Consider the following 21,961-nt stretch of genomic DNA (forward strand, 5'->3'; position numbering starts at 1 on the left):
CTCGGCTCACTGCAACCTCCACCTCCCGGATTCAAGCAGTTCTTACACCTCAGCCTCCTGGGTAGCTGGAAATATAGGCATGCACCAACATGCCTGGCTAAGTTTTGTATTTTTAGTAGAGACGGGGTTTCTCCATGTTGGCCAGGCTGGTCTCAAACTCCTGACCTCAAGTGTTTTGCCTGCCTCAACCTCCCAAAGTGCTGGAGATTATAGGTGTGAGCCACCATGCCTGGCTGCATTCATTGTACTAGAGTATATCGTTTAAGCCAGGGCTTTTCAATCTTGGCATTGTTGACATTTTGAGCAGAATAATTATTTGTGGGGTGGGATGAGCTTTCCTGTGTTTCACAGGATGTTTAGCAGTATCCCAGTAGCACTCCCCACCCCACCACCTTGCAGTTATGACAAAAATGTTTCCAGACAGTGCCAAATGTCCATGGGGACAAAATCACCCCTGGTTGAGAATCACTGTTATAAGCCCTTCTTACTCGTTATAGATGCCACAGTCCTATAAACAGAAGGACAAACTTTTTCTGACAGCTAGAACTCCGGTGGTTCTCATTGACCAGTAGAAGTCTTCCTTTCTTTCTGATTAACAACCTTATAAAATATTCATATATTTTTAAAGCACTGACTTTTTTGTTTAAATCTCTATTTCTGAATGAAAGCACTCAATATTATTAAAAGGACTAGGTTTTTGCTGTCATTAAGTAGACTTGGTTGGAGAATGTTCATTAAAATCCCTAGGATGCCTCACTGATAATGTGGCCAGCTATTTCAGTTTTCAAGATATGTTTTCTGAACCATTTCATCACTTGTGGAATGAAACAGATTTTGACCTAAGGGTCATATATAAAAATTAGTGTTTTTCAATTCAAAGTGTAGTGCATGGATGACCTAAGTCACAGCTATGTGTGGCATTTGTCTGAAATGCAAATTCCCAGGCCAACTTTCCCAGAATCTTTAGAGGTGGTATTCAGAAATGTGTCTTGAGCACTGTAAGTAATAATAATGCACTAAAGTTTGGGAACCATTGGTGGATGTAAATTCCCATTCTTATACCACTTTCAGCAGCTCATCAGGCAGGCAACAATGCTCACTAGTCTGTTAATTAAGCACTTTTAGGGCCTTCTCTCTTTCTCCAGTAATGCTCCCTACCTTATTGGAAACTTTGGCTTTTAGTTAATTCTCATTAGAAACCCATTTTATTAGTTGCAACATACAGGAAAAGAGGGCCAAATAAGAAAGGCCAGCATTCGTGACGTTAAGTTACACACCAAAGTTTAGATGTGCAAAGCAGTGGTATTTCTATTGCTTTTAGTTCCATCAGTTAGTAATTGGTGATGGAGCCACAATGGAGAAGAAAAGGTCACTAAATCAGTGAAGTGTTGTTTATTAAAGACCATGTGCCCAGTATCGTTGCAGGTGCTGCATGGGAGAAGAGGAACTAAAAATCTTACTGTGGGCCGGGCGCAGTGGCTCACACCTGTAACCACAGCATTTTGAGAGGCTGAGGCAGGCAGATCACCTGAGGTCAGGAGTTTGAGACCAGCCCGACCAACATGGAGAAACCCCGTCTCTACTAATAATACAAAATTAGCCAGGCGTGGTGGCACATGCCTGTGATCCCAGCTACTCAGGAGGCAGAGGCAGAAAAGAAAAAAAAAAAAAGATAAAATAGTATAGCTCTTGGTTCGTAGAGAGTTTTATGTTTCAGGGAGAAATAGTCAAGTTGGTAAGGAGAACCAGTTTTTATATAGCTCAGGAGTCTTATTTCCTTAAGGAAAAAATGGATACTTGTGGTTCTCCCTTTTTTCCCTTTGTTCATGAAGTTATGATGAGGTTACTGGTCTGAAGATTTGCAGATCAGTGACTTCCAGATTACTGGGCTAGAGATGGTTTGAGGCTAGTTTCCCGTATTCTTTGAAGACAAAGATTCACTGACACCATCATGAGATGAATCCAGTCATCATAAAGACCAGAGCAGTCTACACTTCTGAAAGAGGAGGAGAAAATTTTAAAACTATGAAAAGATAAAGCAGTGCCTCATCTGCAGCCACAGAATGGTAACATCAGTATGACTGAAGATAACCTCTAAATGAATGAGCATAATATGGAGAGGTGGTGGTAGAATTAGATGGCCTAGCAGTAGCAATAGCTTTGTGTGTAAATATAAAGAATGCAAAATCGGTGAGCCAAGATCACGCCACTGCACTCCAGCCTGTGTCACAGAGCAGGACTCCGTCTCAAAAAAAAAAAAAAAAAAAAAAGCAAGATAATTTCTTTTGCGAAAGAAATTTTTGAGCAAACATTTCCAACTCTGAATCTGCCAGCAAGTATTTGTAAATATTCATTCAGTGAATATATATGCCAGCTATATTTTAGGCATGTGTTAAGTGCTAGCAGTAAGCATAATACAGACCTCTTTGGATTTATAATTATGATTTAGAAAAACAGATTATTGGAACATTAATAAAATTAATGTGGTAACTGGTGATAGGGGAAGTAAGTATCCTGTTTAATGCTGCCCATACCACTAATTTGTCATTATACTATTTGTGTCCAAAAGGTTTTCCATAGGAAAATGTACATATGTGAAAGTATATCACAGTACCAGTTTTCTGTGCTCTGAATATGGTCATTTTCTCTTAGCAAGTGAGACTAGGGTAAACTGGACTGTACCCTCTTGGTTCATGAGTATTAGTAACTTGTGCTTTTTAGCCTGAAAGCTTTCTACTTCACCATTCTGAGTTGAAAATGGCATCTCCTGTTCTTTATTTTGTGTTCTGCTGAACTCTTTTGACCCTTAATGGCCAATAAAATATGATAATGATAGTCTGGACTTAGAGCAGAAATAACAGTAACAACAACACAGGAAATAAATCACACTGAACGTGGCAGAAGAAATAGTATGCAGATTAGCAGGCAACTGGGGATTGATTAAAGTCTTTGCATGTGGAGGATATTCTGTACTTGGTAAGAGACGTGATTGAAAGTTGCACAAAATTACAAAAGCATGTCAAATTTGAAGACTATACTGGGAAAGCTCCCTTAGAGCTCTTACTATGTTTATGGTTCTAGAAAGGCTTCCTAGGCACTAATTGCATTGGCCCTGCTAAATGGGGTTTGTGTATATTGAGTGCTAGGAGATCATACAATGGGAAGACCTTAGAGTAAACCTCCAAGAGCATGTGACTTCTAATCTGTTATCTGAAAAGATAGTAAGGGTTAACCAGGCAAAAGGATATGGGGATGAGGAATGTGAGTCTTCTAAGGAAGGATAACAACTGACTTAGAGATATCATAGGGATTCTTGACATAGTCAATTTGGATAGTAGCTATACAGTTAATCACATGGCAAAGTACATCTACTTACCGTTTAAAAGATGTGACCTATTTAGCTATACGTACTTACACTAAAATAAAGAATTATTTATCTATATTGTATTGCAAGCCACTAATTTCTTTAGACACTATCACAGTGTGGCAGTGCTGTAGGTGTATCTTTTATCTTGTTTTGATAATAACCAAAATTATGATGAATTGAACTTTAGAAAATATACCTGAAGATGTGGTGAAATGGTTTGCAGTTTATTGTTTTGGTAAATTTGTAATTTTATATATCAAATTCATAACACTGTATTAAAACTGTATGATAGTCTTTTTCATAGTGTTTTAATGAATTTTGAGGTGTTCTAATGACAGTGTACAAACCATCCACATGATTAAAGGTAGTTAGCAGCAAAGTGACGTTTAGTCCATACTGTGATTATAATGCATTTCTCTTTGAAGAAGATTGGATGGGACTAAAGTTGCTTGAAGTAGTTTTGACTTGCCGAGAAAGTGTTAGTGTGCTAGTCCCTCACAGTTGCCCCTTAGGTAATGAGGTGTTCATCCTATAAAAATGTATAGATTTATTTACTAGTAAATAGTTTCAAAGTATTTGAAGTCTGTTAGTATTTCCCATAATTCATTCCAAAAAAGGAACTTTGGGGATTAACTGTGATATCGCTGACTGTTGGTTCTTTTCATTTTTTAAAGCATGTTTATATCTGTTTCATAATTCAGATACACACCCTAAGTGTCAATTTCTTTTTCCCATTTCCATGAGTACTTTTAAAGTGTATTTCTAGTACTTACTTTAATAATTAATTACATAATGTATTGCCTTTTTTAAGGGAAAAAAACTTTTATAAAATATTTCTTGATTTATTGATTGAGACAGAGTTTGGCTCTGTTGCCTTTGTTGGAGTGTGGTAGTGCAATCTCGATTCACCGCAACCTCCGCCTCTAGGGTTCAAGCGATTCTCGTGCCTCAGCCTCCCGAGTAGCTGGGATTGCAGGGGCGCACCACTACATCTGGGTAATTTTTGTGTATTTTTAATAGAGATGGGGTTTCACCATGTTGGCCATGCTGGTCTTGAGCTCCCGACCTCAGGTGATCCACCCACCTTGGCCTCCCAGAGTGCTGGGATTATAGGCGTGAGCCACCTTGCACAGCCAAAAAACTTTTATGAAGTATTTGTATTTCTGATTTAATTGCATACATGATGGTTTTATGAAGTCATTTGATTTAATGTTATGTTCAATAAAGATTTAAAAATATTTCTTAGATTTTAGTTTAATAAAGTTTTTAAGATACTACTGAGGGACTTGGTTTTTTTAGGTAAATGGAATTTTAAACATATAAGCTAAATAATTATTTTTGTCTTTGCTTTCTTTTAGTGAATTAGTGCCATCTTATGATTCAGCTACTTTTGTTTTAGAGAATTTCAGGTAAGAGTTTTTGACAATTCTGGTTTTTTGTAGGTGTATATAAGGAAGAGCCAGGAAGGTATTCTTTGTCTAGTGAATTGTGTCACTCACTTTAGAAGTCTTAGAAGAATAAGTTTCGTATTAGAAACATAGAGATTATTTGTGCTGGATTTTATTGTATCTTTAGACTGACTGCTTCTCTAGTCTGGGAAAAGGAACCTTTTCTTTTTATTTTGAGACAGGATTTTGCTCTGTCACCCAGGCTGGAGTGCAGTGGCATGATCATTGTTCACTGCAGCCTCAACCTCCTGGGCTGCAGCAATCCTCACACCTCAGCCTCCCAAGTAACTGGGACTACAAGCATGTGCCACCACACAGATGGGGTCTCACTGTTTCCTAGGCTGGTCTCAAACTCCTGGGCTCCAGTGATTCTGATTCTCCCAACTCAGCCTCTCAAAGTGCTGAATTATAGACATTAGCTGTGGTGGCCAAAGTGATTATACTGCCCAAAGTGAGGAACCGTTTTAAATAAGAGAGATCACTTAGCTTTGGCTAAGGTGAGGGGCCGAACAGTTAGAGGTTGATGAGCCCCCACTTACCCATTGTCAGAAATAAAAGTAGTGGGAAGAAATCCATTGAGATCCATTTATCTCAGCTCAAAGTGAAGAATTGTGGATAGGGGCCATTATTGTAAGAAATTTGTCAGTTATGTGTTAATTTTGTTTGCTTTTACTACTTTTTCTCTAAGATCAGAAGTGAAGATCATAACATGCAAAGGTTCTTAGCAATTTGTCTTTGAGGGCAGCATGGAAATGGAAACAAGTAATATAAGGTCTTCAGGAGAGAAACTCCAAATAATAGGCAAAGGCCATCAAAATAAGGCCACACTGGGCAGGGCATGGTGGCTCACGCTTGTAATTCCAGCACTTTGGGAGGCCGAGGCAGGTGGATCATCTGAGGTCAGGAGTTCAAGACCAGCCTGGCCAACATGATGAAACCCCGTCTCTACTAAAAATACAAAAATAAGTTGGGCGTGGTGGTGGGCGTCTGTAATCCCAGCTACTTGGGAGGCTGAGGCAGGAGAATCGCTTGAAACCGGGAGGTGGAGGTTGCAGTGAGCCGAGATTGTGCCACTGTGCTTCAGCCTGGGCAACAAGAGCAAAACTCTGTCTCAAAAAAAAAAAAAAAAAAGCCACACAGAATTTATCCCTCTTCCCATTTAATTTGTCTTTTCTCATGGGATACTTTTGTGGCTAAAACATAGTCTTTCTGAGGTTTTTCCCACATTTATTAAGGTTTAGTGTACTCTCGTTTTTCAATGTTAAAAGATGATTATACTGCAGAGAAGTGAGGAAGAAACCTTCTGGGTTTTATTTTTAATGGTGAAAGACTGCTTGTTGAAGCATTAATTAAATTTGGGAGACTTAGTGATATATTCCTTTTCCCTTAAATGTCACAATTTTGAGGGTTTTTTTTTCCCCTGAAACTTAAAAGATATTGCTGAATATTTCAGTATTTTTAAATTCTCTTTATTTCAGAATGTAAGCATATCTAAACTTTTACAGTGGAATTTTGACCTCATCAGTCACCTTGTTATTTGTCTAAGATTTCAAATATGTAGCAAAGAAACTGGTTGGTCTTTCTTTTTGCCTGTTGCCATTTCACAACAGTTTTGATCTTGGTATTTGGTTGGTTTTCTTTTTCGTTAGCACTTTGCGTCAGAGAGCAGATCCTGTTTACAGTCCACCTCTTCAAGTTTCAGGACTTTGCTGGAGATTAAAAGTTTACCCAGTAAGTTTTTGATGTTTCTAATAAAGTTTGAAACCAATGTCTTTCTTTCAGAGTTCTGTAGTACACTAGTTTGATTACTGAGACTGTTAACTCTTCTTATTTTTTGTTCCATATGCTGTCCTCGTTCCCTGTTCCCCTTCTCCCTCCATGTTAGACAACTGTTTGTCCTCACCTAGTTCTCTAATATATTCTGCTGGAAGGCCTGTTGGAAACAATATTCCCTGAGTTCTCATATGTTGAAAACAGTTTTTGCCCTTTATATTCTAAGGCTAGTATTGCTGGGTATAAAATCCTTGGCTCATATTTTCTTTCATTGGGTATCTTCAATATGCAATTCCATTTTCTTTAGGAAAAGTGTTATAATAAACTATTTTTCTTTACTTTTAAAGATGTTTGGTGATATTACCTAGATGCTAAATAATCTTTTTGAGTCCAGTAATTTACTATTACACATTTTAGTCCTCCTGGGTTAGTATGCTTAGTTACACACTAAAGTCTTTCAATATGTAGTTTCAGATTTTTTTTTTTTTTAAGAAAAGTTTTATATAATGGGATTATACAATAATATATAATCTTTTGTGTCTGGCTTTATTCACCTAGCTGATGATTCATTTATTCATTGATATCTATTGAGTGATTATCATGTCAAGCCTCAAAAGTTGCCTCAGGTCGTTTCAAGCAAGGTAGACCAAAAATGAAGGGGTTAATAGTACTTGTACCCCTCTGTAGTCATGCCCCAGTAGACACTGTAGATGTATAAGGATCTCTGTTCTCAGCCTTCATTGTCTCATTGGGGGAATAGATGTTTAAACAAGTAGTTATAATAAATGTGATTCTTTTAAAACATAGACACCTGAAGTACTAGGGCAATACATAGGAAGTAATTATCTCTTTTTTTAAAAGAGTCTTGCCCAATTAAACAAAAAGGGAGTAATTATCTTTATAAAAATAAAATCTATAGTAGAGACTTAAACACTTCTCAATCTCTAGACAGAATCTTATATGGAATTCTGACATTAAAATCATACAGAAATTGTATTTAATTACTTTCAGCATAGGGTATTACCTTTTTGTATGTTGGTCTTAAAAATTAATTTTTGGTTTAAAATTTCTTTTTGCCTCATTTCTAATGAAATTATTTTTCCCATTAGGGTCTTGGTTTTTTGTTAAAGTTGATTTGTAAGAGTTCTATATATGTTAAGACTCTTAACCTTTCTCATGGTTGTTGATATTTCCCTTCATTTCTGTGCCTTAGTAGTTTCGCTTTTTTTTAAATACACAGAAGTTTAAAGTTGTTAAGAACTCAAATCTATTGGTGTTTGGTTTTTTTTTTTTTATTTCTTCCATTGCTTTGAGGCTTAGAAGTATTTCTCAATCTAGATATCAGATGTTAATCTGCATTTTGTTTTATTGTGGCTTAATTTTTTTTACACTTCAACTGATTATTCTTCTTTTAGGATGGAAATGGAGTTGTGCGAGGTTACTACTTATCTGTGTTTCTGGAACTCTCAGCTGGCTTGCCTGAAACTTCTAAGTAAGAAGTGTAATTAAATAACAACCTTACTGTGCGTTTACATACATTCCCCCTAGCAATTTTTGCTAATTTTTATTTTTGTTAATTACTGTATTGGTATATCTGTTAAGATGTAGAGTAATATGAAATTATTGACATCATAGGATGGTATAGATTGGCAGTTCTCAAACTGTTTGGTCTCATACTCTTAAAATTATTGGGAACCCCAAAGAGTTTTTGTTTATATGGATTACATATATTGTTATTTTCTGAGTTAGAACTTAAAACTGAAAAAAAATTATATAAAATTTTAATTCACTTTTGAGGTAACAACAAGCCTGTTGCCTACTAACATAAATAACATTTTTAAATGAAAAGTAACTATTTTCCTAAAAAAATATATTTTTAAGAAAACTTGTATTGCTTTGTGTTTTTGGAAATCTCTTTACTATCTGGCTTAAAAGAAGACAACTGGATTCTCATCTGTCTTTATATTCAATTTTTTAAAAATATCATTTTGATTGAAATACATGTATAAAATTTGGCTGCAGAGTTCTACAACCATCACCAACATCTAATTTTATAACATTCTATTTACGCCACAAGGAATCCCTGTACTCATTATCTGTCACTTCCCATTCCCCCTTTCCTTCAGTCCCTGAGAACCACAAATGTACTTTTTGTCAAGGAGGAATATTTTTTAAAGTGGTTTTAGATAATTGTGGATCTTCTTTGATATTACATCCAAACTGAACAAGTAGTAGGTTGTTAAATGTTATTTATAATGTGGGATCTGGAATCATATTAATGATTTTTTTTTTAACTCTGTTACATGAAATCTCTTAGTTTGGTATGGAATGTCTGCTTTCAGCTAACATGAATCAAGAGGGATGAGATCTATGCATTTTCTTGCAACAACCAAAAAAAAACTTGATGAAACATTTTCTAGATACTGGACATGGTGGTAACAAATGAAAACAGTCCCTGAGAGATGAAAAACACAAACCAGCTCTGTGATTTCTCCAGCTTACAGCCTTGAGAGAGTTTTCAGGCTGCAACACAGGGAGGAGCTGGGTTCTACTGAGGTAGAACCTGGCAGACTTAGTTGAGGGGATAGTGCTGAGAGTCTAGAAAGGACAATGTAGCTAGAGCGCATTGGACAAAATACCAGAGAGGAGAAAGCTGCAGAGACTGAAGTCTAGAGATCTGTAATAGGTTCCCCTTGAGTATTCAGCAGAGTACTTATCAGGGCATATGTGTGAGGAAACTACCTGAGATTGGGGAAAGAACTGCCTGACAGGATTAGAGGGGATAGTGATTGCCTGGTGTTCACACGGGGCCAGGAACTGTGTCTGTTGCAACCAACCACGGTGGAGAAATTTGTAATTCATGGGTCATTGGGTATAACGCTAAGGAAGTTTTTGCCTTGATAGCAGAAATTAGCCCTAGACTGAACACTGCTCTGGACCCGCCTAACAAAAGTGAGACCTGAAAGGATCAAATTGTTTTCAAGTAACTTAACTGCATCCCGGAAGGAATCTCAAGAAAATTTATAAGGTTGCTGAAGTATCTAACATCCAACAAAGTAAAATTTACAGTGTCTTTTGTTCAGTCAAAGGTTAATATGCCAGACTGGCTGGCACATACCTGTAATCCCAGCACTTTGGGAGGCCAAGGCGGGCGGATTGCTGAAGACCGGGAATTTGAGACCAGCCTGGGCAATATGGTGAGACCTTGCACACGTCTCAGCTACTCAGGAGGTTGAGGCAGGAGGATTGCTTGAGCCCAGGAAGTTGAGGCTGCAGTGAGCTGTGTCTGCACCACTGCACTCCAGCCTGAATGACAGAGTGAGACCATGTCTCAATTTATTTATTTACGTAATATATTTTGAGTCTCACTTTATCACCCAGCTTGGAGTACAGTGGCATGATCTCAGCTCACTGCAACCTCTGCCTCCCAAGTTCAAGCAATTCTCCTGCCTCAGCCCCCCAAAATAGCTGGGATTACGGGCATGCAACACCACGCCCAGCCAATTTTTGTATTTTTAGTAGAAACGGGGTTTCAGCATATTGGCCAGGCTGGTCTTGAACTCTTGACCTCAGGTGATCCGCCCACGTCAGCCTCCCAAAGTGCTGGGATTACAGGTGTGAGCCGCTCTGCCTGGTCAAGAATTCTTTATATATTTTGGATACCAAACCTTTATCAGACATGTGATTTGCAGATAGTTTCTCCCATTTGGTAGGTTGTCTTTTTACTTTCTTGATAATGTCCATTAATGCACAAAAGTTTATAAACTGTATCTTTGTCTTTTTGTAAACCTGAAAATTTTACAAGATTGGATATATAAATCAGAATATATTGGCTTTCCCAGTGTATACTTCTTTTCTTTTTGAGACAGGGTCTTGCTGTGTCACTGAGGCTGGAGCACAGTGGCACAATTATGGCTCAATGCAGCCTCAGCCTCCTGGGCCCAGGTGATCCTCCTGCCTCAGACTCCCAAGTAGCTGGGACTACGGGAATGCACTACCATACCCAGCTAATTTTTTTGTTTTTTGTTTTTATAGAGACGGGGTTTCACCATGTTGCCCAGACTAGTCTCAGACTCCTGGGCTCAGGCGATCCACCCACCTCGGCCTCCTAAAGTGCTGGGATTACAGGTGTTAGCCACTGTGTCCAGCGTGCTTATTTTCTTTCTCTTTTTCTTTTCTTTTTAACTTTATTTTAGGTTTGGCGTTACGTATGAAGGTTTGTTACATAGGTAAACTCATGTCATGGGGGTTTGTTGTACAGATTATTTCATCACCCAGGAATTAAGCCCAGTACCTGATAGTTATCTTTTCTGTTCCTCTCCCTTTTTCCACCCTCTACCCTCAAGTATACCCCAGTGTCTGTTGTTTCCTTCTTTGTGTTCATAAGTTCTCATCATTTAGCTCCCACTGTGTAAGTGAGAACATGTGGTATTTGGTTTTCTGTTCCTGCATTAGTTTGCTAAGGATAATAGCCTCCAGCTCCATCCTTCCATGTTGCACAAAAAACATGATCTCGTTCTTTTTTATGGCTGCATACTTATTTTCTATTAGGAAATTTTATAGCCTTTGATTTTCTGAATACACAATAATTTACTTTGCTATAACTTGTGCTGGAAAAATACAGTAGAGTATTTCAAAATTTGTATTTTAAAATTGCAAGGTGATAAACCTCAAAGGATAATAGAAATAACAGAATATTTATGTATGAGGAAACATGTAGTGAATATAAGGAAAAAATATTGCATTAATAAAACAAAAGCAACTTTGAATTACTTCTTTATTCAAAATTTATTTATGTTTTGAGGTGTTGTTTTATACCTAATATATTGGTAAACATCTTTATGAGGAAAAAAGGACCTAGTACCATTCATGTTTTGGTGGTTCATTCAAAATACTGCTGTTTTGGCCGGGTGCAGTGGCTCACGCCTGTAATCCCAGCACTTTGAGAGGCCAAGGAGGGTGGATCATCTGAGGTCAGGAGTTTGAGACCAGCCTGGCCAACATTACGAAACCATGTCTCTACTAAAAATACAAAAAATTAGCTGAGTGTGGTGGCGTGCGCCTGTAATCTCAACTACTTGGGAGGCGGAGGCAGGAGAATCACTTGAACCAGGGGGCAGAGATTGCAGTGAGCTGAGACCCTGCCACTGCCCTCTAGCCTGGGCGACAGTGAGACTCCATCTCAAAAATAAATAAATAAATAAATAAATAAATAAAAACTGCTCTTTTTCTGATTGGGCGTGGTGGCTCACACCTGTAATCCCAGCACACTGGGAGGCCAAGGTGGGTGGATCACCTGAGGTCAGGAGTTCAAGACCAGCCTGGCCAACATGAACCACCGTCTCTACTAAAAATACAAAATTAGCCAAGCATGATACACACCTGTAATCCCAGCTACTCTGGAGGCCGAGACAGGAGAATCACTTGAACCTGGAGCCAGAGGATGCAGTGAGCTGAAATCGCACCACTGTACTCCAGCCTGGGCAACAAGAGTGAAACTCCATCTCAAAAAAAAAGCCCAAAATACTGCTGTTTTTATAAATGATAAAAGAAATGTAATTGCATATATCAATAAGGTTTCCTCTCAGGTGATTACTTAGTGACCTTAATGTTTAGATGAGTTTGTCTTTTATTCTTATTTTACTAACTGTATAGTAATGGTCTGTTTTTCAATTTTAGATATGAATATCGTGTAGAGATGGTTCACCAGTCCTGTAATGATCCTACAAAAAATATCATTCGAGAATTTGCATCTGACTTTGAAGTTGGAGAATGCTGGGGCTATAATAGATTTTTCCGTTTGGACTTACTTGCAAATGAAGGATACTTGAATCCACAAAATGATACCGTGATTTTAAGGTAATAGGAAAAATTTAATGTTGTGGTTTTTATTGTGGGGAAATAATATCATTGGAACTGTATTTCAAAGATCATTTGGTTAACAAAGATGAATATTGAAATTCATACTAACTATAACCTTATCACTTTCTTAACTGTTTTATTTAAGTGGATAATAATCAAAAATTTGTAGTCAAAAAGTCAAACTTTTTTTTTGACATCTAGTTAGTAATTTCATTAAAGATATGCCGGGTGCGGTGGTGCGCTGGTGTTTCCATCTACTCTGGAGGCCGAGATGGAAGGATAGATTGGGCCCAGGAGTTTGAGACCAGCTTAGGAAACATAATGAGACCCCCATCTCTTTAAAAAGAAAAAAAAAATGTGTGTAGGGAGGAAACTACAACTTCCAGTAAATATAGTAATGTTCCATTTATCTGTTGAACTTCTAGTGACCTCACCGTTTGGAAATCTAAGAATAGTGAGAGATAAAGTGTTGATTTTTTTCACTTCACAGTGCATTTTATATTTGAGTGACTGGTTTTACAACTTAATTTTATAAAGCAGCTATCAGTTCTTTGTGAATAACAGAAAATTAAAAGAAGAATCAAGATGAAAGTTGATGAAAATGAGCAATTTTCTACTTTTTTCTTAAACTTTTATTTTAGGTTCAGGGATACTTATGTAGGTTTGTTATACAGGTAAACTCACATCGTGGTGATTTGCTGTACAGATTACTTCGTCACCCAGATACTAAGCCTAGTACCCAGTAGTTATTTTTTCTGATCCTCTCCCTTCCATCCTCAAGTAGGCCCCAGTGTCTATTGTCTCCCCTCTTTATATCCCTGAGTTCTCATCATTTAGCGCCTTTTTTTTTTTTTTGAGATGGAGTCTCCCTCTGTCTCCCAGGCTGGAGTGCAGTGGCGCAATCTCGGCTCACTGCAAGCTCCGCCTCCCGGGTTCACGCCATTCTTCTGCCTCAGCCTCCTGAGTAGCTGAGACTACAGGTGCCCGCCACTGCATCCGGCTAATTTTGTTTTTGTATTTTTAGTAGAGACGGGGTTTCACCGTGTTAGCCAGGATGGTCTCAATCTCCTGACCTCTTGAGCCACCCGCCTCGGCCTCCCAAAGTGCTGGGATTACAGTCCTGAGCCACCGTGCCTGGCCCATTTAGCTCTTAAATAATAAGTGAGAACATGTGGTATTTGGGAAAACCATCAATTTTTTTTTTTTTTTTTTTGAGACAGTTTTTCTCTAGTTGCCCAGGTTGGAATGGAGTGCAGTGGTACGATCTTGGCTCCCTGCAGCATTCGCCTCCCAGGTTCAGGCGATTCTCCTGCCTCGGCCTCCTGAGTAGCTGGGATTGCAGGCATGGGCCACCACGCCCGGCTAATTTTGTACTTTTATTAGAGACGGGGTTTCTCCCTATTGGTCAGGCTGGTCTCGAACTCCCGACCTCAGGTGATCCACCCACCTCGGTCTCCCAAAGTGCTCTGATAACAGACGTGAGCCACCACGTCCAGCCAAAACCATCAATTTTTTATTGTTGATTGTTGGTTTAGTATTTACAAGAAAGGACAGAATATAAATACTGACTATAAAACAACAGCCCTATTTAGCCAGGCATGGTGGCTCACGCCTGTAATCCCAGCACTTTGGGAGGCTGAGGTAGGTAGATCACCTGGGGTCAGGAGTTTGAGACCAGCCTGGCCTATATGGTGAAATCCTATCTTTACTAAAAATACAAAAATTAGCCAGCCTGTGGTGGCACGCACCTGTAACCCCAGCTACTCAGGATGCCGAGGCAGGAGAATCGCTTGAACCTGGCAGGTGGAGGTTGCAGTGAACCGAGATTATGCCACTGTACCCCAGCCTGGGCGACATAGCAAGACCCCATCTCAAAAAAAATAATAATAAAGTAAATAAAAACAACAGCCCTGTTTAACGTGGGGTAGTCTTTACACAGGTCAGAAGTTTTTGGGCATCAGCTGGGCGCCGTGGCTCATACCTGTAATCCCAGCACTTTGGGAGGCTGAAGTGGGTGGATCACCTGAGGTCAGGAGTTCAAGACCAGCCTGGGCAACATGGTGAAACCCTGTCTCTACTAAAAATACAAAAATTATTTGGGCGTGGTGGTGGGCGCTTGTAATCCCAGCTACTTGGGAAGCTGAGGCAGTTGAATCGCTTGAGCCCAGAAGGCAGATGTTGCAGTGACCCGAGATTTCACTAGTGCACTGCAGCCTGGACAACAAGAGTGAAACTCTGTCTTAAAAAAACAAAAAACAAACAAAAAAAGATGTTTGGGTATCATTACATGATGTTATAATTTGATGATTAAAATGAGAACTTGAATATTTAAAAAAGAGATTAAAATACGTTCGTAACTGAGAAGTTTCAGAGTATTTAGCAGTTTAAGAAGTTCTCATCACAATTTGAAACTTTTTTTTTCTTGAGAGTGATTTAATGTACTCCTAAATTTCCCTTATTCAGAGCTCTTTGTTCTTGAGCATACTGGACAGATCATATCAGCATTTACTCTTAGGTGTTTTCCATAGCTTTTCTGGAAGTGTAAAGAAGTTTAACAAGGGATATGATTTTCAGTGTAGGGAAAAAGATTCATGTTTTTGTTATTGTTTTGTTTTGTTTTGTTTAGAGGCAGTGTCTTGCTATATTGCCCAGTCTAGTCTAGAATTCTTGGGCTCAAGTGATCCTCCTGCCTCAACTTCCCAAGTAGGTGGGATTACAGGTGCATGCCACTGTGCCTGGAATCATGTTTTTTGAAGGGAGGGATTATTTTAGTTATCTTCATATAGCTTTTCAGACTTTTGGGGTTTAATGTTCGCCAAGAGAAGTAATTTATTGCTTTTCATGCTTCAGCCATAGAGAGAATTACAAAATTATTCAACTATCAATTTTACCAACCTACAAAAGACCCATTTTCTTATAGTCTTAGTTTCATCCTTATTACTGTTATATATTAGTACAGAAACAAATTCTTGTTAGGACATCATTTTTTTAAAGCAACATTGAGTCTGTACCATATGCCTGACACTGAGTTGCTAATAAGAAAAATATAGACATGGTTTTTGTCCACAGGGAACTCAAGATGAAATTGGCAGATAAAAAAAGAGTTTACTACACTCTTATTATAAAATAATGCTATAGTAGCACCATAAGTAAATTGCTATGAAATTCGTGGATAGGGAGCTTCTCATTATCGTATTATATTTATTTATTTAATGAAACATTGCTCAAACTTTAAACCTCATTTAGTTCAAGATTCTGGTGGAACTTTATTAGAAAGTTATTTAAGGCTTTTCTGTAACTATGAATATATATTTCATTCTTTCATTAAAACAGAAAGTTAAGAAAATTTACCTGCTGCTTGGTTTTGTTTTAATGGCAAAATATTATAATGCTCAGGGTTAACCACTGGTTTAAGTCATTCAAAGAAAATAATAGTGTTCAGACGATCTTACTTTAATGTCTTACCAATGGGTGCTTCCTAGACTGTGAATCATCTCTGCTCAGTTCAGTTCAGAACATACTTTAATCTGTTTATTTTATTTTATTTTTATTTTGTATTATATTATATTATATTAGAGACGGAGTTTCGCTCTGTTGCCCAGGCTAGAGTGCAGTGACATGATCTCGGCTCACTGCAACCTTTGCCTCCCAGATTCAAGTGATTCTCCTGCCTCAGCCTCCTGAGTAGCTGGGATTACAGGCGCCCACCACCATACCCAGCTAATTTTTGTACTTTTAATGGAGATGGGGTTTCACCATGTTGGCGAGACTGGTCTTGAACTCCTGACCACAGGTGATCTGCCCGCCTCGGCCTCCCAGAGTGCTAGGATTACAGGCGTGAGCCACTGTGCCCAGCCAATCTCTTTTTTTTAAAAAAAATACTCAAGTTCTCATTTTGATAATCCAAATATAGCATATAATGATGCCCAAAAACTTCTGACCTATCAAGACTACCCCAACATTAAATAGGACTGTTGTTTTATAGTTGGTGTTTATGTTCTGTCCTTTCTTGCATGAGTATTCTTGACTGAAACTAGGTATATACTGCCAGATAACTGTTAAATGGTCAGTAGGTTCTTACACTAAGGTGTAAAATCCTAGAAAAAAATGGACAGCTAACATTGTGTAACTGGGTAAAAGGCTGGAAGGAATGAAAGAGAGGTAGATATCCAAATTAATCTTGCCTTGTGGTGTTTCCTTTCTTCAAAAACACCTTCACACATGCACTGCAATTTTTTCACTATAAATATAGTTACGTAAGGCTATGTAACAAAGGTAGAGGTTTGCTTTAGTAAGTATTAGTTTTTTTAAAAATTAAAACAACTGGATAGATTAAGTTTCTGTCATTTATATATTAATATGATTTTATGTAGATGCAGTACTTTTTTTTCCTAATCTAAGCTGAAATAATGCCATATTGTAATAAGGGCAATTTTGATTGCTATCTTGAAGGGTTCGGGATATAGTTTATTTAGAGCATGTAACTCTTTGGGGGACAGTAAAGCAATCCTGGGTGGTTGACCCAGTAAATGATTTTTTTCTGAGGGGCAGGAAATATGGGAATGTGAGATGGAATAGAGAAATATAAAGAGCAGCATTTAAAACTTTGTATTTTGCTAGGGCCTGATTTAGGGAAGAAAGGGATAAGAGTTATCTTTCTCCTTATAGGAGGGAACTGCATGGTATATGGCTCTCTTCTTCCCAACTCATGATCATCATCATATTTTAGTTGCATTATTATAATATGCCTTAGTAGGTTAGTTTGGGGAGCTTAACTACAATGTACAATGTACTTTAGAAAGGTAGTTTGAGGACAACTGGATTTTCAGAATCTTGTGTCATAATCTGTGGATTACGTCTATAAACAACAAATACTAGCAGCTCTAAGTTTACGTGAATTTTGGCCTTATAATCAAGTTAACCAAAATTACAGAATTCAAAGCTAGACTCATAATATTTTACCATTTGAATTTTTTTTTTTTTTTTAATGTGGCACGATTCTTTTAAGGTTTCAGGTACGTTCACCAACTTTCTTTCAAAAATCCCGGGACCAGCATTGGTACATTACTCAGTTGGAAGCTGCACAGACTAGTTATATCCAACAAATAAACAACCTTAAAGAGGTAAGGAAATATATATTTCTGGTTTAGTGTTTCCTATTGTCCTTTTGGCTTGTTATATTTGTAATTAGATTTAATATATTTATTGCTATTTGTAATTTTGTAGTTTATAATTGGAAAAAAAATCTAGTTATCCTGTTCCCCATCCTTACTGGTTCTGCAGTGTCCAGTTTAGTAACCACTAGTCACATATGGCTATGTAAATTTTTGTTTTACTTTATTTATTTTTTATTTTGGAGACAGGGTCACACTCACTCTCGTTGCCAGGAACAGTTTCCACTAACTGCAGCTTCAGCTTCCCAAGCTTGGGTGGTCCTCCCACCCTAGCCTCCCAGGTAGCTCTGACTTTGAGCAGGTGTCATGGCTAGTTTTTGTATTTTTTATGGAGACAGGGGCTTCTCCGTATTGCCCAAGCTGGTCTTGAACTCCTGGGCTCAAGCACTCTGCCTGCCTTGGCCTCCTAAAGTGCTGAGGTTACAGGTGTGAGCCACTGTGCCTGGTCTGTAAATTTAACTTGATTAAAATTAAAAATTTAATTCCTTAGTTGCAGTAGCCACATTTCAAGTGCTTGCATTGGGTACTGCAAATCTAGAGCATTTCCGTCATTGCATAAAGTTGTTTTGAACAGTGTGGCTGTAGTTTGAGGTAAGCTGTTTGTGTTTCTGTCAGTGACTTAGTTTCTCTTCCACAAGTTATCTTGGATTTAGAGGATTCTAGGCTATAGCACAATTAAAAGTTGTCCCATCTTGAACTCTTAACTATTATTGAATGAGCACTAGAGAAGATTAATTGATGAATTTTTATTTTACAATGATAAACTGAGGAATGTTTCATTTCCCTTAGGAACTTAGGATGTGGCGGAAGGTTTGGAGTGCTGAGACTCGTTAATAGGTCAGGGAGGAAAATATGAATAAATACATGCTTTCAGAGATTTTCATGTTAAATGTACTATTTAAAACTACCTGTATTCACTTACTGTTTGCTATTTGTATGTTTAGCTTAGGCTGGATATGAAAGAAGGAAGATGAGCATATATGGGGCAGTTTATCTTTGTCATCAATTTTTTTCATAAATAAAAGGCAGTAGGGATTCAGAGAAATAGTTTAAGAAATGGTGCCAAGTGAGGTGGCTCACTCCTGTAATCCCAGCATGTTGGGAGGCCGAGACCAGAAGATCATTTGAGCCCAGGAGTTCAAAACCAGCCTGAGCAACGTAGCAAGATAAATAAAAAATGAAATTAGCTAAGCATGGTGGCACATGCCTCCAGTCCCAGCCACTTGAGAGGCTGAGGCAGTAGGATCTCTTGAGCCCAGTAGTTCAAGGCTTGCAGTGAGCTGTGATGGCACCACTGCACTTCAGCCTGGGCAACAGAGTGAGACAGTTCTCAAAAAATAAATAAGGAAAGAAAGAAATGGTTTTAGGAGCGTCTGGATGCATTTTTTTTTAGCTAGAAACATCTTTTACTGTGCCAGTGAGCTATGGCTAATATTTGTGCTTTTCTTGTTTTAAAAGAGACTTACTATTGAGCTATCTCGAACTCAGAAGTCAAGAGATTTGTCACCACCAGATAACCATCTTAGCCCCCAAAATGATGATGTTCCGGAGACACGAGCTAAGAAGTCTGCGTGCTCTGACATGCTTCTTGAGGGTGGTCCTACTACAGCTTCTATAAGAGAGGCCAAAGAGGATGAAGAAGAGGAGGAGAAGATTCAGAATGAAGATTATCATGTAATAATGAGGCCAGTTTTAGATTTTTGTGTTTGATAAAAGAAACAGTAGAATCATGGCTTTTAACGTATTATGCGCTGAAACAGTAGGCTAAAAATATTGTCCATTGATTTCCATTAGTAATGTATATATGCCCTTATGTAAATGTTAATAAGTCAGAAGTTGTTGAATCAAAGCATTTCAAGATTCTGAAATAATACATTCTATAAAACAAACTGTGATGTACATTTTAAAAACTAAACTACCATAAATTGTGGATTTTAAAAGTGTGTTCTGGCCGGGTGCGGTGGCTCACACTGTAATCCCAGCACTTTGGGAGGCCAAGGTGGGCAGATCACATGAGGTCAGGAGTTCGAGACCACCCTGGCCAACATGGTGAAACCCTGTCTCTACTAAAAATACAAAAATTAGCTGGGTGTGGTGATGCTTGCCTGTAATCCCAGCTACTTGGGAGGCTGAGGTAGGAGAATCACTTGAACCTGGGAGGTGGAGGTTGCTGTGCGCCAAGATTGTGCCACTGCACTCCAGCCTGGGAGACAGAGCAAGACTCCATCTCAAAGAAAAAGAAAAAAAACCAGGTGTTCTATTTTCATTCACTGAAACTAGTACATACCTTGTCATTACTTATGTAGGTAGAATGATTTAGGATTTAGTAGATAACCAGGCTCTATCCCAGCTAAACAACAGCCAGAATCCAGAATAAGAATTTAAGAAGTAGATATTTTTACATAAGAAGGGATGCCTAGATAGTTGTTTTTTTTTGTAGTAATTTTTAAGATGAGATACTTCAGTTTTAAGTTACGTTGAAGGACCCAGTGGGTCGAGAGAATGCACAGATTAAGTGCTTTGATAAACTAGAGATAATAGGGTTTGGAATGGAGCAGTCAGGTAAAGCAGTTAGTCTTTGACAAACTGAGTTAAAGGAAGGGTGGAGTTTGCAGGTAAGGCAGCTGAAAGTTGGGGAAGTTTTTGCTTAATAGTGGGTATTTTTTTTCTGTGCAGATAGGTGACAGTGTTAATTAATGACCTTGATAATGGTAAAATTAGGTAGAACTGAGGAGTGATGGTTTGAAACATAGCTCTGTGAGGAAGCTGATGTGGAATATGTGAAGGATTCCAGTCACACTGAGGGCCCAGCTGAAGGCGGCACGCATAAGTTAGTAAAATGATGTCACTGTGGTTGTGTGATTTTTCTCCACAGGGCTCAGCAGCTGAGGCACAGAAGCAGAAAATAGCTTTTTGATAACTATATTATTCTTTGGTGCTTGGTTTATGGGGTGGATGGGGTGATCAACTGAGTAGAAACATTTGGAATAGATGTCTTGTTTTCTTGGCATTGATCTAGCACGAGCTTTCAGATGGAGATCTGGATCTGGATCTTGTTTATGAGGATGAAGTAAATCAGCTAGATGGCAGCAGTTCCTCTGCTAGTTCCACAGCAACAAGTAATACAGAAGAAAATGATATTGATGAAGAAACTATGTGAGTGTCCCACTTTACTACTGTAAAGCATTTAAGTGGTAATTATTAGAAGCATATTAACTAACTCACCCTTAAAAGTAGGGACATTCAGCACTTTTTTGAAAGGTTGAATCAATAGCCAGTTTTCTCCCTCTAATCTCTGGGCTCTTAGCCAATAATTTTTGTTTTTGTTTTACCTTTTAAATTTGAATTTTGAAATTATTTTATGCCTAAGAAAAGTTCAGAATTCCATATTTCCTTCACACAGATTCATTCACTATTAATATTTTGCTTTATATTTCTCTGTAATTTTTTTCTGAAACACTTGAGATTGAATATACTTCTCATTGTCTACTTTTCTAAAAACAAGGATATTCTTACATAACTATAGAATAGTTATCAAGATCTGGAAATTAACATTGATGTAATACTGTAACCTTCTAAAAATTTGCCAGTAATGTCCTTTGTCAGGATCACATTGCATTTAGTTGTTAAATCGATTTAGTTATCTTCCATCTGGGTTACTTTTTTAGAAATTTGTTTTTCGGCTGGGCGCGGTGGCTCACACCTGTAATCCCAGCACTTTGGGAGACCAAGGCAGGTGGATCACGAGGTCAGGAGATCGAGACCATCCTGGCTAACACGGTGAAACCCCGTCTCTACTAAAAATACAAAAAGAAATTAGCCGGGCGTGGTGGCGGGTGCCTGTAGTCCCAGCTACTTGGGAGGCTGAGGCAGGAGAATGGCATGAACTCAGGAGGCGGAGCTTGCAGTGAGCCAAGATCGCACCACTACACTCCAGCATGGGCAACAGAGCGAGACTGTCTCAAAAAAAAAAAAAAAATTGTTTTTTATGACTAATACTTTTTGAGAAATACAGAATAGTTTATTTTGTAGAAAGTCCCTCAATTTGGATTAGTCTGAAGTTTCCTCATGATTAGATAGAGATTACACAGTTTTGGCAGGGATACTACGGAAATGATAATGTATCCTTTTCATTGCATCATGTGGGAGTGGAGCATGATGTCAATATGTCCCATTACTTGTTAATTTTGATCACTTGGTTGAGGTAGCATCCGCCAGATTTCTGCACTCCAAAATTACTACTTTTTCCTTTATAATTAATAAGTATCTTGTGTATGGGACTGTAAATATCATATTTTTCTTCCTACTTTTTCCTGTGAATTTTGACACCCCTTGAT

At 38.2% G+C, this 21,961-nt stretch overlaps 2 protein-coding genes across 36 annotated transcripts in view; both read left to right on the forward strand.

Moving 5' to 3' along the window:
• The window catches only part of SKA2 (spindle and kinetochore associated complex subunit 2), a 105,231-nt gene that overhangs the window by 82,882 nt on the left and 388 nt on the right, over positions 1-21,961 (forward strand). The gene's annotated exons all lie outside the window — the stretch shown is intronic.
• TRIM37 (tripartite motif containing 37) overlaps positions 1-21,961 on the forward strand; it is a 125,004-nt gene that overhangs the window by 37,398 nt on the left and 65,645 nt on the right. For 32 of the 35 annotated variants that reach the window (XM_015119114.3, XM_077968953.1, XM_077968952.1 and 29 more), the window contains 7 exon segments: positions 4,726-4,776; positions 6,465-6,546; positions 8,004-8,080; positions 12,268-12,447; positions 17,459-17,573; positions 19,083-19,298; positions 20,644-20,780. In XM_015119114.3, coding sequence (XP_014974600.2) covers positions 4,726-4,776; positions 6,465-6,546; positions 8,004-8,080; positions 12,268-12,447; positions 17,459-17,573; positions 19,083-19,298; positions 20,644-20,780 — 858 coding nt within the window. 35 annotated transcript variants of the gene reach the window in all.

The sequence above is a fragment of the Macaca mulatta genome, chromosome 16 (assembly GCF_049350105.2).
Source record: "Macaca mulatta isolate MMU2019108-1 chromosome 16, T2T-MMU8v2.0, whole genome shotgun sequence".
Classification (NCBI taxonomy): domain Eukaryota; kingdom Metazoa; phylum Chordata; class Mammalia; order Primates; family Cercopithecidae; genus Macaca; species Macaca mulatta.